At 46.2% G+C, this 17525-nt stretch overlaps 1 protein-coding gene across 3 annotated transcripts in view; it reads left to right on the top strand.

Moving 5' to 3' along the window:
* Nucleotides 1–17525, top strand: part of SEC22C (SEC22 homolog C, vesicle trafficking protein) — a 29654-nt gene that overhangs the window by 4995 nt on the left and 7134 nt on the right. For 2 of the 3 annotated variants that reach the window (XM_056129574.1, XM_056129573.1), the window contains exons 2-4: nucleotides 6488–6696; nucleotides 9804–9967; nucleotides 14759–14938. In XM_056129574.1, coding sequence (XP_055985549.1) covers nucleotides 6515–6696; nucleotides 9804–9967; nucleotides 14759–14938 — 526 coding nt within the window. In that variant the 5' untranslated portion in view covers nucleotides 6488–6514. Of the gene's footprint in view, nucleotides 1–3683; nucleotides 3765–6487; nucleotides 6697–9803; nucleotides 9968–14758; nucleotides 14939–17525 lie in introns of those variants that run through there. The other variant, XM_056129575.1, reaches the window with a different exon arrangement.

Here is a 17525-nt window from a genome sequence, read left to right as displayed (position 1 = left end):
AGATTCTATCTTGCACATAGATTCATGGTTTTCTGATTTTCCACTGAATTCTTCTGATTTTGATACAGGGTAAGATTTCATTTTTAAAACCAATTTGGATTTGATCCTTGGGAAGAGGTCATGCATAATTGGTACTAATTTAAAAAGGAAAACAACATTTGGTGGGAGGAATGGGTAGAGGGATCTCTTTGGTTATAGCACCGGAACTTTGATGGTGGGTATGGTGAGTACAGGTACATTTTCCAATCTGTCATAGATTGTTCAGTTTATGTTCTGAACAATATTCTGTCTTAATGTTTATTGATTAATTCTTCTATCCCCACCATTTTGCTACTCAGTTTGTCACTTGAGTTTTTATTTCACTATTTTATTTTTAAATTATGAAATCTTCATAGGCTGGAGCAATAGCACAACGGGTAAGGCGTTTGCCTTGCAAGTGGCCAATATGGCCAACCCGAGTTTGATTCCTCCGCCCCTCTCGGAGAGCCCGGCAAGCTACCGAGAGTATCTCGCCCGCACGGCAGAGCCTGGCAAGCTCCCCGTGACGTATTCAATATGCCAAACACAGTAACAAGTCTCACGATGGAGATGTTACTGAGCCCACTCGAGCAAATCGATGAATAACGGGAGGACTGTGACAGTGAAATCTTCATATTGGGTTGGGCTCACTGCTCAAGGAGGTTGGGCCAGCAATACTCAAGACTTAATCCTAACTCTGTGCTCATGGATCACTCCTAGTAGTGCTTCAGGGACTATATGTAGTGCTGGTGATTGAACCTGAATCAATTGCATACATGGTAAACACCTTACCCACTGTACTATCTTTCCAACCCTTAACATTTTCATTAAAATTTTTTTTTGTTGATATTTCTTTTGTTTGTTTGAAGCATGTAGTTGCTCACTGGAACCTTTTTTTGATGACTATGTTAAAGTGTGTCAGAGAATCCTGACATCTCTGTCATGCTGGTGTTACCATCAGTTGATTGTCTTTCATGCAAGTTGAGGTTTTCGTCAGTTTTAGCTTGATAGGTTAATAGGTGATTTCTTTTTGATTTTTTTTTTATTTTTGGGTCATACCTGGCAATGCTCAGGGGTTATTCCCAGCTCTGCACTCAGGAATCACTCCTGACGGTGTTCAGAGGACCATATGGGATGCTGGGTGCAAGGCAAACGCCCTACCCACTGTGCTATTGCTCCAGCCCCATCATAATAGGTGATTTCTGATTAAAATCTGGATGTTTGGGTCATTTTCTTGTAGAGTTCTGGATTTAGTGTTTATTCTTGGAGGGGGGCTTTACATTAATTTCTAGTTGCCTTTCTGAACCTTCCCCCCATCAGGCGGGGGTTCGGGTTTTTTGTGTGACTTGTGGTGTCAGGGCTGCTGGTTCTAACTGGGCAGAGATGGGACTTCTGGCTCCCCACAACTCAGTTGGAGGGGTTCACTGGTGGATGCCCCTTGGTACCTGTCGCTGTCTGCTGACCCTTTCATATACGACACCACTGGGTGGGGAGTTGGGGAAGCACTTCCTTTCCACTAGCTGAGGGTGATGTCTCTTGTTTGTTTTTATTTTCTTACTGTGGTGTTCCGCGTGAGCAGAGTGGCTTGTCTAAGGTTTTTAAAGTTGTTCTGGCTCACACTGTTCCTGCTTCTTTGTCTGGAGAGGACAGTGTTCTTGTGGTGGCGGTGGTGGTAGTGGTGTTGCTCCCATTGATGTTTCTGGGTTGCCAGCTTCTCCAGCGCCAACACTGGGCAGGGGAGGAAAGAACATGGAACAAACACGGCCTTGCCAGACCTCTGCACTCAAGGTCCCTAGCCAGCCTGCTGCCGCCTCCCCTCTACCTCTCAGGATAGTATGCGTAGTTCAAACTTGATGCCTTAGTGTCAGTTGTAGTTGTGGTTGTTGTGTTGTTGTGGGAGGAAAAGTATCTAAACCCGCTTTTCCAGAAGAAGTCCCCGGTTTATTCCTCTTTGAATATCAGTCCCATCTCTTGCTTGGTTCCACCCTCTGGTAATTGTGTAAGACCTGACTTCACCGTCGTTAAACACCTACAGCGTACAGAGCCCTTCCCAGGCGGCCTGCAGCAGACAAAGATGAGCCTCTTCTGTTCGTATTAAAACTTAAGAACAAAAACGCCTCATGGAAACAATGTGCGAGGGTGTTGTGGCCGCTCAGACTCGTCCACAGGAGCAGGTCAACTCCCCGGAGCCCTCAGACAGCTGCTGCACTTCAAACGCGCCGCCTCAAACAAGGTCATCACGGTGGCACCTCCACTTGGGGATGAATATTTCTAAAAATGCGTGTGGGTTTCACTGTTTTGTACCACTAATAACTGCACGGATGGAACTGGGAAAAACGGCAATGACAACCACCACCAAACAAGGCTTTACCTGTCTTGCATGCTGTTTGAGGAGAGGGAGGTTTGATCACAGAAAAATGAAGTGGCTGAAGTCGGTTAGTCCCTTAGAGCAGCAGAACTGGTTCTTAGCAGTGCCATCACCTGGAAAGGTCACTGTTTTTTGTTGGTTTAACACAATCCCTGGCACCTAATCAAAGCTCTGTGAAGTCAGCAATAGGGTGTGTGTATATGTGTGTGTGTGTGTGGGGGGGGGGGGTGATGGTGGGAGTGACAGGTGGATAAATGCAAACTTCTATTTCTGAAAAGAGGGTACAGTTTACTCAGAGCCCTGAAATGAAAGTGGGTCTTGGTTCCCCTGGGAGTTTCCACCCTGTCTCTGACTCCCTGCTTATCTGTTTCATTCTCACTGGTTCCCTGTCTCTCCCTACCTCCCTCCCCATCCCTGTAACAACAGCTGTGTCTTTATATATTGATTAATTGATTATAGGCTCTTGTTGAAGTTCTTTAATTCTTTTTTAATGAAATTTGCTAATAATGTTCTTAGAAACATCTTTATTACATTATTTGGTTTAGTTTTTTGCACCTGGCTATGCTCAGGGGACCATACTTAGTACAAGGTATCAAGCCGGGGTCAGCCACTTGCAAGGCAAACACCTTACTAGCTGTACTATTCTCTCCGGAACTCTCTAGCTCTTTTAAGTATTCCTTCCCCCCCCCCCCCCGCCTTTTTAATTAAATTTTAGGGATTTGTTTGTTTGTTTGTTTTGTTTTGGGGTCACATCTGAATGTGCTCTGGGCATACTCCTGACTCAGAGATCACTCCTGGTGAGTTCAGGGGACTATATATGGTCTTGGGGATAAAATCCAGGTTGGCCATGTGCAAAGCATTTATTTGCTAGACTACCTCACTGCTCCCTAAAAGTGTTCATAAACACTTCTCTGCATGCACTGCACAATGGTCATAACTTCCATTCACTGACATACCACTGTTCTCAAGATAGAAAGTAAGTTAAAGTTGTTTAGATACTAAGACATTTTATAGTTTTCTTTTATTTTCCATCAGAGTTATGCCCTATGATTCTTTAAAATATTGTCTATAACTTAAAGGATTCAAATATTCTTAAACATTAAAGCAGGGCCCTAAAGCCATCAGGCTACATGCCTTTGTAAGTCTGGTCAGTTAGAATGGAACAACCTGTTTACATTCTGTCTTGCAGGAAATACTTGCAGATACAGTAAATATATTTCCCCTGTTTAGTTCTCAAGGAGCTGCAAATGAAAACTCTCTTAGACTTTTCCCCCATTGTGGCACCACTTGCCTTTTACCTTCTAAATGGCCGGAAGAACCTAAGGCCTGAGCCAAGTTATATGTTAGTTTATCCTGAAACTGCCTCCTATTTTCCAAGGTTTAGACATGATAGAAGTTCATGGCACTCTGGACTGTGATAAAAGCTTGAGGCCTGCAGAAGCCGGTGTGATGTTGTGATAGCATTTGACTTTCTCAGGCTCCAGCAGCCGACTCTCATGTGGCTTCCAGAGCATAGAAGATAATACATTCCGGGTCAGAATCATAGAACAGAGAGGAAGGTGCTTGGGGCTGACTTGAGTTTGATCCCTAGCATTCCATATGGTCCTGTGACCTCTGCCAGGAGTGATCCCTGTGCACAGAGCCAGGAGTGATCTGTGAGCTAGGAGTAAGTCTTGAGCACCTCTGGATGTGATCCATCCTCCCCCAATACTCCCCCGTTCAACACCCCCCCTCCCCCCAAAAAGAAGAAGATACACACTTGGCCTCTGGGCGCTTTCTGAGATCAAAGGTCTCAGCTTTGGCCAGGCAGTTTGGGGTATAGCCACAGGCCTGGCATTAACTCTGGTCATGCCAATTGTCCTGAGATCCTGAGGGTTTTTTGTCCTGGGACTTTCCACATTTTCACTCTTCAGTGGAAAATGCGGTGAAATTAGGACAGTTGCACTGTGCCGGGTCTGTTGACCAGTAAACTTGTTTTTATCTTTTGGCGTGTGTGTGTGTGTGTGTGTGTGTGTGTGTGTGTGTGTGTGTATGCACATGTGAGTGTGTGTATGCCTGTGTTTTATATACCATTGCTGTTCCTCCATGCATAAAATGGAATATTCATTTATCCATGCTAGATACGCTCTTCATTCTTAGAACTTAAATGTAAGTATGGAACCTGAGTTTATTTAGACTGATGAGTCAGTCTAAAAGAGAAAAAGAGGCAGCAGATTTGTTGGACCTTCCAGGTCAGAGAACTGCTATCTGCTGGATGGAGCTGGGAAAGCTCCGTGGCCAGCAGTGCAGTTGAACAGCCCTCGCTGTGGATTTGGACACCGGGACCTAGGGCTCAGTGGATGTCAGTGAAGCATGTACAGGGGCGTGGAGGGAAGGGCACAGTCTGTTGTGGGAGGCTCCCTTTGCTACTGCTCACAGAAATCCAGATGCCAGAGTAGGGTTATGGCTCTCAGGTTCCTTGGAAGGAAAGTCCACTCCTTTGTTAACATCCTGTTGATAGAGGGCCTGACCACCATGGATGGGAGCCTGGAGACCCCCTTTAGCTGTGGAGGCCTCTTCCCTGTCTGCACTGAGGGTTTAACCCTGGCCAGTCTCTTCCACAGCACTGACTCACCATTTCCTTAGTGTAGTGATTATCACGTTTGCTTAACCACAGCCCTGACCCAGGGCCGTTTCTGCCCCAGAACCATTTTGCCTGATTCTCCAAAGGCACCCTGAGGACTTCTGTGAATTTCAATCTCTCTCTCTCTCTCTCTCTCTCTCTCTCTCTCTCTCTCTCTCTCTCTTTCTCTCTCTTTCTCTCTCTCTCTTTCTTTTTCTTTCTGTCTCTCTTTCTCACACCCAGCAATGTTCAGAGGTTGCTCCTGGCTCTGCACTGAGGAATTACCCCTGGCGGTGCTCAGGGGACCACATGGGAATCAAACCTGGGTCTGCCGAGTGCAAGGCAAACACCCTACCCGCTGTGCTATTGCTCCAGTTTCCCTTTAGTTTCTTAATGGCGCTCCTGGTCAAATATTTAGTATTGCACTGTACAGTGATTTGCCCAATGATTCCCTTTAGCCATCTGTAGGCACCCTGTCATACCAAAGTCTGGCTCCGTGTCAGCATTTCAGAAATGCAGGAGGACCATACTGCTCTCTCTGTCCCATCTGGTCTTCTGCTCTCTCTGCTGTCAGCCTTCAGTTAGATGCTCAGACAGTGTTCACTGCCCATCCTTCCCTCCCTATCCCTGGGCAGATGAGGCAAAGGCAACTAACGTGTTTGGCATTTACCTCTATTCCTACCCTATGGTGTCTAACCCTCCCTGTCTCTCACCCCTTGGCGGGGGTCAGGGCTTTGCACTCAGGGATCACTCCTGGTGGGCTCAGAGGACAATTTGGGATGCTGGCAGGTGAACCTGGCTTGGCCCCGTGCAAGATGAACATCCTACCCTCCGCACTATCACTCCGGCCCTCCCTCCCTGTCTCTTTGGGGGCTGTGTCACCTACTGTGATTGCCACCTTTACCCCTCCCAAATCTTGTTTTGTTTTGGTCCTACTTGGTGGGGCCTGGGTACCTCCAGTGTAGTGTTCTGGGGCCATTCATGGCAGTACTTTGGGGACTGTAAAGTGCTGGGGATGGAGCCTAGGGTTCCCATATGTAAAACCTGTTCTCCAACCCTTTGACCCTTGCTCCCCTACACCCCCTGTCCCCAGTCCTTCAGTAGAGAGGATTGGAAAAGGAAGATTTCACGTGAAGGTGATTCGGAGGTCTAGTAAAGGGAGGAAAATGGTGTTTTTGGTTCTTTTTTGGTTTTTGGGTCCCACCTTGGTGGTACTCAGGGCTTACTGCTGGCTCTGTGCTCAGGGATCACTCCTAGTAGGGCTCAGGAGACCATATGGGATGCCAGGGATCCAACCTGGGTGGTCCACGTGCAAGGCAAATGTCCTCCCTGCGGTCTTTTCTCTCTGAGCCTGGAAAATGGGGAGTGGAAATGAGGGCAGGGAACGATAATGAAAGAGGCCTCTGCAGTTGGGTGGGGTGTGGGCGAGGCGGCCCCCTAAGCAGCATGCCTGCAGCTCTAGCTTCTGGCCTCTGACACGGTGACCTTGCTTTCCCCAGGTGTCCTCATGACTTCTCCTGCAGACCATGTCCATGATCCTCTTCGCCTGTGTGGTCAGGGTGAGAGATGGGCTGGCCCTGTCCGCCTCCACTGACTTTTACCACACCCAGGAGTTCCTGGAGTGCAGGAGACGGCTCAAGATCACAGCTGCACGACTAGCCCAGTACCCAGGACGAGGCTCCGCGGAAGGCCTTCACTTCACCGTTCAGTAAGCACAGCAGGCACATCGCCTGTGGCCGGAACAGTGTGGGGTAACGTGGGTAACGTGGTAACGTGGTGTCAGTCTCCCTGTGGTCAGGTTGTGAAACAGCTGGGCATGTCTGCGGTGGGTTCACAGGAGCAGAAGCACCGCTGCCCCAACTCCTGCCCTTCTGCTGGAGTGCCGTGGGCGCCAGGAAACCCGGTTCAACCAGGTTTTATTGTTTTGTTTCTGGTCCATATGTGGCGATGCTCAGGACCGACTCCTGGATCTGTTCAGGGATTACTCCGGGCAGTGCCCGGGATGATATGTGTGGTGCCAGGGATTGAACTGGGGTCGGCTGCAGGGGTGACAAGCTCCTTACCTACTGTCTCTGGCCCTCTCAACCAGTTTTTATGCCTTCAGTTTGACAGTTTTTGTTGCATGGAACATAAGGGTGGTACAAGGGTAAGGAGGAAGGAACTAAATGAAAATGAGAAGAAAGTCAGAAAGTGAGAAGCCAAGAAAGTAAGAAAAAGACATAATTAAAAAAAAAATTTTTTTTGCCCGTTGTTAGTGGGGCCCACTCCTGACAGAGCTCAGACTGGCTCCAGAACCAATAGGGCGAGACCCTGTGGGGCGGTGGCAGCATGCAGGGCACGTGGTGCAGGGATTGAACCCAGGTTCTTGCCCTGTAAAACACATGCTCTGCACTTGAGTCACAGCCCTAGTCCTTGACTTACAATCTTTTTTTGTTTGTTTGTTTGTTTGTTTATTTTGGGTTCATACCCAGTGGTGCTCAGGGTTTCCTTCTGGCTCTGCTAGGTATCTCTCCTGATGGTACTTGGGGGACCATATCTGGTTTTCAGGATAGAAGCTGTAAAGCAAGTGCCTTATCTTCTGTACCATTACTTCAGCTCCATAACTTAGGATTCTTGCTTTCATTTTTTGCTTTTTTATTTGGGGGGGTTGGGGGGGGTCAGAGTATTGGGTAACGCTTGGCAGTGCTGGGCACTGTTCCTGGCCCTATGCTCAGGAGTGACCTTTGGCACTCTGGGACCATATGTGGTGCTAGGGATTGAACTGGGGTCAGTTGCAAGCAAAGCAAGTGCTTCAACCCCTATACTACCTCTCTGGTAGCCGTTCAAGGTTTAAAACAGAATGAAAATATTTTTTGTTTTGTAACGAAAGCAAGAGAATGAAAACAATGAACACAAATAAAGCCTCCTCAAGGAAGTACAGTCTAATGAGGGAAACAATAGAAATATACAGGAGTCAGAGAGATAGTATAGCAAGTAAGGCTCTTGCCTTGCACGCATTTGACCCTAATACCACCTATGTTCCCCTGAGCATCACCAGGAATGATTCCTGTGCGCAGAGCCAGGAATATCTGACAACCAAAAGGAAAAAAAGCTATAAATGAATATGATGGTGAGAAAATGTTCCAATGGAATTTGGAATCAAGCGGGCACAATAATTAAGAGTTATAATGGCTAATGCTTTCTGTGTGCTGAGGGGACTGTTTTAAATGCTAGGTGGCTTCTGAGGTAGGAAATAATAGTTGTACCTGCTTTATAGGGGCTGGAGCAATAGCACAGCGGGTAGGTCCAACCAGAGTTCAGTTCCTCTGCCTTCGATTCCTCCGCCCCTCTTGGAGAGCCCGGCAAGCTATCGAGAGTATCTCGCCCGCATGGCAAAGCCTGGCAAGCTACCCGTGATGTATTCGATACGCCAAACATAGTAGCAACAAGTCTCACAATGTTACTGGGCCCCCTAGAGCAAATCGATGAACAGCAGGAGGACAGTGACAGTGACAGTGATCTGCTTTACAGAGTAGGAAGCAAGTTTCACTTACTTAAGGATTATGTTGTTAGTAAGGAGTAGACCAGGAGTTGAATGCAGGCAGCCAGGCCCTAAGCTCTGCTCACATATCATTTTCCTTTCCTTTTCTTTTTTTTTTTTTCTTTAAAGAGCATGGAGTCACACCCAGTGGTGTTCAGGGTTTTATTCTTGGCTGTGGTTCACTCTTGGTGGATTTGGGGGACTGTATGGTGCTGGGGATCAAACCCAGGTCGACTGATTGCAAGGCAGACACCCTAATGCACTATTCTGTTTCTCTGGTCCCAAGGGAAGGAGTCCTGTAAGGTTACAGTCTGAGTGAAATGAAGATGAAATGAGAAATGGTCTCACCGATGTAGAGGGATAACTCATATTTTCTTGGCTTAGGATGAGAGGAAAATAATCTTTCATCAGGATGTTGAAACTCTTCTTCTATGTTTCTTATGGGGCTAGAGTTTGAATTTAGATTTCCCTTGACCTGGAAAGGTTTACATATCAATATTGGTTCTAGACTGGTGACCCTTCTGTGGTAGTGGCCAAAGGACAGGCAGAACCGCCCTGCACGTTGGTACGTTGCATCTTAGGCATCAAGGAAGTCCTGCAGAAAAGGGGCTCCCAGCCACTGCTGGGTTCTCAGCAAAAACTGACAGTGTGACTCAGTAGTCACTGCTGGAACTCTAGCCCCCAGAACTTAAAATGCTAGCGCAATGCTCTAAAATGGGAGCTGCAGAGGATGGAAAGCCCCACGTTCATTTTATGAAACCAGAATAATCCCAGTACCCACAGCAAATGAAGGTACTGCCAATAGGGAAATCATAGGCCAGCCTTTTTTTTTTTTAATTTTTTGCACAGCCACAGAAGTCCTAAATAAAACATTAGGAAATGGAATACAGCACTGGTGTGCATTTGAATATGTATAAGCTCACAACCCGGAAGGGGTTTATTTCAGGAAGCCAGGATGATTTAACTTTAGAAAATCTATTGATGTCGGTGACAGAAGAAAACTTTCTTCTGAGGAGGAAGAGACGTCAGCGGCTCCATATATGTCCCCGATGGCGCATGCATCCCTCACGTGTGAATAAGAGGGAGCCCATGCTCTCGGGGCAGACACTGCTGTCTGTTTCAGAGGAGCCGCAGGGAGACCCCGTCCCAGGCAGAGAGAGGGCCTGTGTGCAGATAACAACTCCCAGACGGTCCCAACCTAGCAAGCGTGTAGTGGAGGCCGGCCTCTGTGTGGGTGTGGGTGAGACTGCATGGATCTCCTCCCTGGTAATGTGAGTGTCATTCTTTTGTTGCAGTGTCTCTTCTCTGGGGGATGTGGCCTGCATGGCTATCTGCTCCCGCCAGTGCCCGGCAGCCATGGCTTTCTGCTTCCTGGAGACCTTGTGGTGCGAATTCACGACTTCATACGACCGTGCCTGTATTGGTCTGGCCACCAGGCCATATGCCTTTCTCGAGTTTGGTAAATCCTCTCTCGTTTATTGCTCTCTCTCTCTCTCTCTCTCTCTCTCTCTCTGTCTCTCTCAGCACCATGTGCCCACACGGAACTAACAGTTTAGGTTTGGCTCTGACCATCAGGGAAAACCCAGTGGAGGAGGTGTAATGTGTGACAGTCTGGATCTCAGATTTCACAGCGATGGAAATGGCCCAGGAAGCTCGAGTTTAATAGTGGCTCCTGTTTTAGTGGAGAGAGTGTGGAACAGTCACACATTCACTCCGTGGTGTCTGAGGCCACTCTGTGCCTGCAGGGAACTCTGAGATCTCTGAGCCTTGAATATTTACCCTTTGTCACTTTAAGGACATTTCGCCACCCCTCTCTGGCGCTGCTCGAAGGTTGGTAGATGAACTTGTTTTTCCATCACGAGGTAAGTAAAAAACAAAAACCCTGTGAGAACAAGTGAATAAAATTCTTGCCGTCAGAGAGTTGTGTAGATTTTTTTTTTTTTTGCTTTTTTGGGTCACACTCGGTGACGCTCAGGTTTCCTCCTGGCTCTGCGTTCAGGAGGAGTTACTCCTGGTGGTGCTCGGGGGACCATATGGGGATTGAACCTGGGTCAGCCGCATGCAAGGCAAATGCCTTACCCACTCTACTATTGCTCTGACCCCCCCTTTTTTTTTAAGGTAGTATGTCTGTTTAATGAAGGAAGACTCAGCTATCACGCACACCCCCACTTACCCTTTCATGCCCCCAAGGTTATTATTTTTTTTAAAGTGTTTTTTTTGGGGCAGTATTTTGCAATGCTCAGGGTCACTCCTAGGTCTGTTCTCAGGGGACCATATGGGATACTAGGGATCAAACTCTACCTACCACATGCAAGGTGAGTGCTCTACCTACTGTACTATCTCTCCCGCCCCAGAAATTTGTACAATTTGTACATTCTTATACTTGTTTTATATTACATTTTATTGGTATTACCAGCCTGCTACAGTTAGGAAATAAGGGAAGACGAGGGGTCCTTCACTCTGAGGTTTGAGAAGTCTGACTCTGGAAGAGGGGGTATCCTTTCTTTTTCTTCTTCTTTTTTTTTTTTAACATTTCCTAATAGTTATTTAGTTTTTTTATATGAATCTCATAAATTTGTTGTTTTTAGCAAGTAAAAGCAAAACTTTGGACTTTGGACACAGCATTTTATCTCAAATTATCAAACTGTATTATCTACTAACATTTCTAATATTTGTTTCTTTTTTTATTATTGAATCACTGTGAGATACGGTTACATTTCTAATATTTGTTTCTTTTTTATATTATTGAATCACCGTGAGATACGGTTATAAGCTTTCATGTTTGAGTTTCAGTCGTGCAATGCTGGAACACCCATCCCTCCACCAGTGCACATTTTCCGCCACCAGTGTCCCCAGTGTACCCCCCAGGAAGAGGGAGGAATCCTTTTTTGGGTGCTGCAGGCAGTGCCTGGTGAAGGCCCAGGGGTCTCAGAGCACAGTCTCCCAGCTGGACTGCACGCTGCATACTCACGTGGTTGATTTGTTTTGAGCTCATGGGAGAAAGGGAGTAGAGATGGTGCGGGGGCAGGGTGTGTTCTCTGGGCCTCTGTGAGAGCCACCAGCCCCTCTGTGATGCTCCTGAATGAGGGAGGGCACAGGGTGGCATCTGGAGGTCATGTAGGCTTTCTGTTCGCACCTACTCATGCCCTACCACTCCTTGTGGCCTTGCAGCTGGCCCACTGATACAGGCTCAGCACCCTCTTTTGGTGTTAGCCTGAGGTGCTGGGGTGGCCTTTGGTGCACTGCCTGAGCCTTAGTAGGCCTTGAACCCCCATTTTTTTGGGGGGTCACATCTGGCGATGCACAGGTGTTACTCCTGGCTCTGCACACAGGAAACACTCCTGGAGATGCTCAGGGAACCATATGGGATGCTGGGAATCGAACCTGGGTCGGCTGCATGCAAGGCAAACGCCCTACCCGCTATGCTATCACTCCAGCGCCTTGAACCCCCATTTTCTTTATTTTAGAAGGAATGCTTTTATTTGAATTATAATAGAAATTTTCAAATCTTGATGTTATTGTATCAGGTCACAACTAAATGTTATTTGTGTTACATTTATTGAAATACTTTTTTTTTTTTTTTTTTTTTTTGCTTTTTGGGTCACACCCGGCAATGCACAGGGGTTACTCCTGGCTCTGCACTCAGAAATTACCACTGATGGTGCTCAGGGGACCATATGGGATGCTGGGAATTGAATCCAGGTCAGCCACATGCAAGGCAAACGCCCTACCCACCGTGCTATCGCTCCAGCCCCTGAAATAGCTTTTTAATAACTGCTTAAATTTGTTCTTTTCAATTATTGGAGCTTTCTAGATATACATAATCATAAATCAAAATTCTAGCTTTCAGAAAGAATGTCACCAAAACTTGTCTTGAATTATGGATTCAGCTCCTCTGTTGCCTGGAGTTTCCTCCAGAGACTCCCTGGGAGGCCGTTAGTCAGAGCATTGCTCTCAGCCTGCCTCAGCAGGCAGGTAGCCTCAGGAGGGCTCGCCACTGCAGCCCTTGGCCGCCAGTGGGTTTGGAGCTGATGGACGGACGGTCTTCCTGCTCCCCCTGTCTGCTCTCTGGGCCTTCCTTCTGAAGTGGGCAGCCCCACCTGACAGGAAGCCCTTCCCCACCAGCGAGCATCACTTCTGCTGACTGCTGAGAAGAGAGTGGGAGTAAAATTCCTCTGATCAGAACTTTCTCCTGGATTTTGTCTTACCAATGTGCATAAAACTCCATTTCAAAGACTTTTTCAGGGACCGGAGACGTGGTGCCCAGGCTCAGGCGCTTGCCTGGCAGGCTGCTGCAGCCGCAGTGCTGATTTGAATCCTGGCACTGCATGTGGTCCCCCTGCACCCCTGGGTGTAGCCTGAAAACAAAACGGAACCAAAAAAAAAATCAAATGCTTGCTCCAACTCAGGAATTGATTAATACCCGTATAGTTCAAATCATTAAGGTTAATAACTTTAAAACTTAGTTCAAGCTGATGTAGTGCATTCATATCTTTTTTTTTTTTTTTTGCCGTGATGTAGTCAAGAATAATTATTCTGGGTCTGGGGAGATAGTGCGGTAGTTAGAGTGCTTGCCTTGCACACAGCTGACTTGGGTTCAATCCCCAGCATCCCATATGATCCCCTGAGCACCAGTAGGAGTAAATCCTAAGCTCATAACCAGGAGTAACCCACCCTGAGATTTGCTGGATGTGGCTCCAAAGCAAACAAAACAAAAAGGAATTAAAAGAATAATAATAATTTGCAAGCTGAGAAATCATCTGTGAAAGTTACTGAGGGAACAAATCCTGAAAGTCCTCATTGCAAAGAAAAGAGCACGTTTTCCCTGCCCTCTGAGGTGATAAGTGTTATAGTGGTAAACATTTCCCGAAGAATGATGGTCGTAACTAGCATGCTGTATACCTTATGCATACACACTGCTGCATGTCACTGATTTCTCAATTAAATTGGAAGCCCAAAGAAAGGCCATGAGTCGCTCAGGGTTTCACTCTAAAGCCCCTGTCCTCTGACTACCTTGTCGCTGAGGTTCTGACAAGGTCCAGAGTGCTGTGGCTGCAGAAATAGTTGTGGCATCATTTCCTTTTTGGTAGATGCCCGCTCCTGTGTAACTACTCCTTTCCTTCCTGTTCTTTGTTCCTTTTTCTCTTTCTGCCTTTTTTGTCCTTGCCTTTTCTTCTCTTTTGTCTTCCTTTGTGTGTGTATAACACCCAGCAGTGCTCAGGGCTTGCTCCTGACTCTGTGCTCAGGGATCACACCTCGTAGGCTGAGGCAACCACAGGGAGCACCAGGGATTGAACTTCCATTGGCTGCATGCAAGGCGAGCATCTTACCTTTCTCTTCAGCTCCATCTTTCTTTCTTTCTTTCTTTCTTTCTTTCTTTCTTTCTTTCTTTCTTTCTTTCTTTCCTTCCTTCTTTCCTTCCTTCCTTCCTTCCTTCCTTCCTTCCTTCCTTCCTTCCCTCCTTCCCTCCTTCCTTCGTTCCTTCCTTCTCCCCTCTTCTCTCCTCCCCACTCTTTCCCTTCCGTTTCTTTCATTTGTTTAATGTGCCAATGATTAAACTTGGCCTCACACAGGCAAGGCAAGTGCTCTGTCACTGAGCTGCATCCCTGGCCCACTTGCCCTTTTTTTCTTTTCTCTGGTGGGGAGTGGGATGAGGTTGGGCTACACCCACCGTTACTCTGGAGCTATGTATAGCCCTGTGAACCCTGGCAAAACTCAAGGGAGTATAAGTGGCACTGGCGATCGAACCTGAGTCAGCTGAAGTGGCCACATGCAAGGCTGGTGCACTAGTGCGTTAATGCCTTATATCTCGTACTATCTCTCTGACTCCAACCCCTTGTGCTCCCCCCCCCCCCCCCGCCTCCCAGAATCCCCCCAGTGCTGTGGATCTCACCCAGGGCCTCACATGCAAAGCAGGTGCTCTACTACTTGAGCCACATCCCAACCCCTGAGAACCATCACATCTTAATTACTCTGCTTTGAAGAGAAACTAGCAGTGATTGTGTTGCGATCATTTGACCTTTGTGTGCAGCTTGACACGCTTCAGGATCCGGCTGACATTTAGCTTGCCCAGAGGTGTGAAAGGCGTTTTGTTCATCATAACGTCTTAGGGTACCCATCCCAGTGGAAGTGCTCATCTTGACTTGCTCTCTCTCTCTCTCTCTCTCTCTCTCTCTCTCTCTCTCTCCCTCTCTCTCTCTCTCTCTCTTCTTTCTCTCCGTTTTTTTATTTTATTTTATTTTTTTGGCAGACAGCATCATTCAGAAAGTGAAGAAGCATTTTAACTACATGAATCTCACTCAGCTAGGGAGCAGCTTAGAGCAGATCCAGGAGGAGCTCAAGTCCCAGCCACCGGCGCGTCTCATGCTGGAGGACGCAGCTGTCCCCAATGGGATGATGAACGGCCACACAAAGGTGCATTTGGAGCCTGGTAAGTGGCCTGCAGGTCCCTCCTGTTCATGGTCATTTATGCCGTTTTTGTAGGAAGGTGTTTGTTGGTGGGGTGGGGGAGAGGCGGATCTGTGGAAGATGTGAGGACGTCTGCCTAGATACCGACACTGTTGCCAGTGGTGGTTGTAAAAGCTTTACTCTTAACAATAGTACGTTCATCAGAGGGACGGTGACACTTAATGATGAAATTCAGGATGAAAGTGACTTGGCAGATTGTTTTCTTAACCAGGGTGAAGTCGGCAAATTTAAATTTTGAAAAGGAGATTCATTCTCTTTTGCTGGAGGTCCCTTATGGAACGGTACTGATTTGTATATGTTCTTCTCTCCTGTCTAGCCGTCTTATCTCTTGTGTTTATATTTTTGTGGGTTTTTTTTGTTTTATTTATATATTTATTATCTCTAAATATGTATGCTTCTTTGAGATCAAATTTTTATCTCTTCCTATCAGCTTGGGGAAGCATTGCACATCTCCGCTGAAGGACCCCTGTCCTCACTGAGGGAGAGAGAGTTGGGCAATGGGGAGTGGAATGGGCCTCTGCTGGCTTAATTTCTGGCTCCGTGTAGGCCTGAGGACATCCTTCTCTCCCTGTGGATTTCTGAAAAGTGAAATGTCCACAGTGCCTCAGCACTCCAAGAGTTAGACTGGCCTTAGCACCATCAGACGCTCAGTGTTCATAACCAAGCATGACTGTTTTTTGGTTTGTTTTGCTTGTTTATAATTACCTACAACTAAACCAATTTTTAATTACAGTGGATATGCTCAAAATTCTGTAATGGTGTCAACTTTGAGTTCTTCCCAAAAGAGCTATTTACACTGTAACCATCTAATTATTTTGTTTTCTTATTTACTAAACTCATTGCTTGAATTAAAAACAGATGTGTTAAAAAATGCTCACATTTTAAATAATTTTTTTTAATTTTTATAAAGTTGTTCCCAATAATTTATTACTTTCAGTATTACAACACCAATGCCACCACCGTTACACATTACACCTTCCCACCATCATTATTTTGAATTTTCCCACTACCACCACACCTGCCCCAAAGGCATATCCTATATAATTTATTTTGTATTTTATGTTATGAATAATCTGGTAAAAATGATCCAAAAAATTTCCTCAGAGGAAAGTGTGAAAAACATTAACTTTTTTTTTTACTTAACTCTTCCTTTTGTTTTTATCTGTTCCAATGAGAAAATTCTTGGATTTGTTTCCATGCCAGCAAGTTGTTGTAATTTATGCTGGGAATAAACTTAACTTTTGTAGATGGAAGACTGGGAAATTGAACCCCAAACTTCTCGTTTGCCAAATCTGAAGACAAGGGTAACTTTGTTATATTATGTCTTGTTTTCTTAAACACTTAGACAAAGAGATGCACATCCAGAAACTGTCAACTTGCCCATCTTTCTAGGATATTTTACCATTTGACTCACCCTGTTACCCTGACACTAGAATTTTGACAGGTAGCATGTTCTGTTCTAACAGGTGCCTGAATCTCTCACTGGGAACTCTAACACACTAATAATAGTCCTCACTTGTGTAGTGACTAGATATACTATGTATGTGTGTGTGCATGTGTATGTGAGAAATTGTAAGGACAAGAAAGGATGATTAAAAAAAATTTCTACAGGGGTCAGGGATGTGACCTAGCTGTAGGGCACACTCGCCTGGCATGCCCGAGGCCCCAGGTTCAGTTTATCACACTGCAAAATGAAATAAGATTTTTAAAAGCCTAGCAAGAGAATGAAATGGAAGGGAGACCATTTAGCTGTGTGGAACCAGAGCCAAATCCAGCAGTTATCTTCAGGGAGAGAATGATCACTCGCTCTAACTAGAGTTCCAGAGACCTCCGCTGGCTTAGTCAGTGTTTCCCTCCCCTTCCTAATTATTTCAGAACAAGGTAAAGGTAAAGGTAAAGGCCCTCCCGTTGATCGTCGATTTGCTCGAGCGGGCCCAGTAACGTCTCCATTGGAGACTTTGTTGTTACTGTGTCTGGCATATCGAATACTCTCGGTAGCTTGCCGGGCTATTTCAGAACAAAACAGTTGCATTTGCTGTAAATTGCTTTAGAAGCACATGTCACCATGAGTAATCTCCTTGTCAGAAAAAAAAAGGTAGAGATAAGTGCAGAGTTAAGGCATGCTCTGAGCCTGGTGTGCTCCCTGTCACCCCCTGGCCTCAAGAACGTTGCTGACCAAGAATTAACAGGAGCGTTCCCTGGGCCCTCTGAGCAGTGCTTTGAATCCCCCTCCTCCGCAAAAATAAATAAAATAAAATAAAATAAAAATAAAAGGGAGAGATTTACTATCAGAGGGTTGAGGTGTGTAATGGGAATGTCTTTGGAATCTGACAGCCGCTTTACAGATAAGCCATAACTTGCTTTGAATCAGATTTCTCAGCCTAAGCCCTGATGACATTTGAAATTGGCTGTATATTTTTGGGGGTTGAGTGGATTGAGTGGGGTGTCCGGGCTCTGTTGAGCTCTTAGAATGTTTAGATGCATTCATGGCTTTTACCCACTAGATGACACTAGCACCCTGTCTCCAGCCGTGATGACGCAGATTGTCC

Source organism: Sorex fumeus, unplaced genomic scaffold, assembly GCF_029834395.1.
Source record: "Sorex fumeus unplaced genomic scaffold, SorFum_2.1 ptg000072l, whole genome shotgun sequence".
NCBI lineage: Eukaryota > Metazoa > Chordata > Mammalia > Eulipotyphla > Soricidae > Sorex > Sorex fumeus.
The sequence above is the reverse complement of the archived record's forward strand: the minus strand, read 5'-3'. Positions and strand labels throughout refer to the sequence as shown.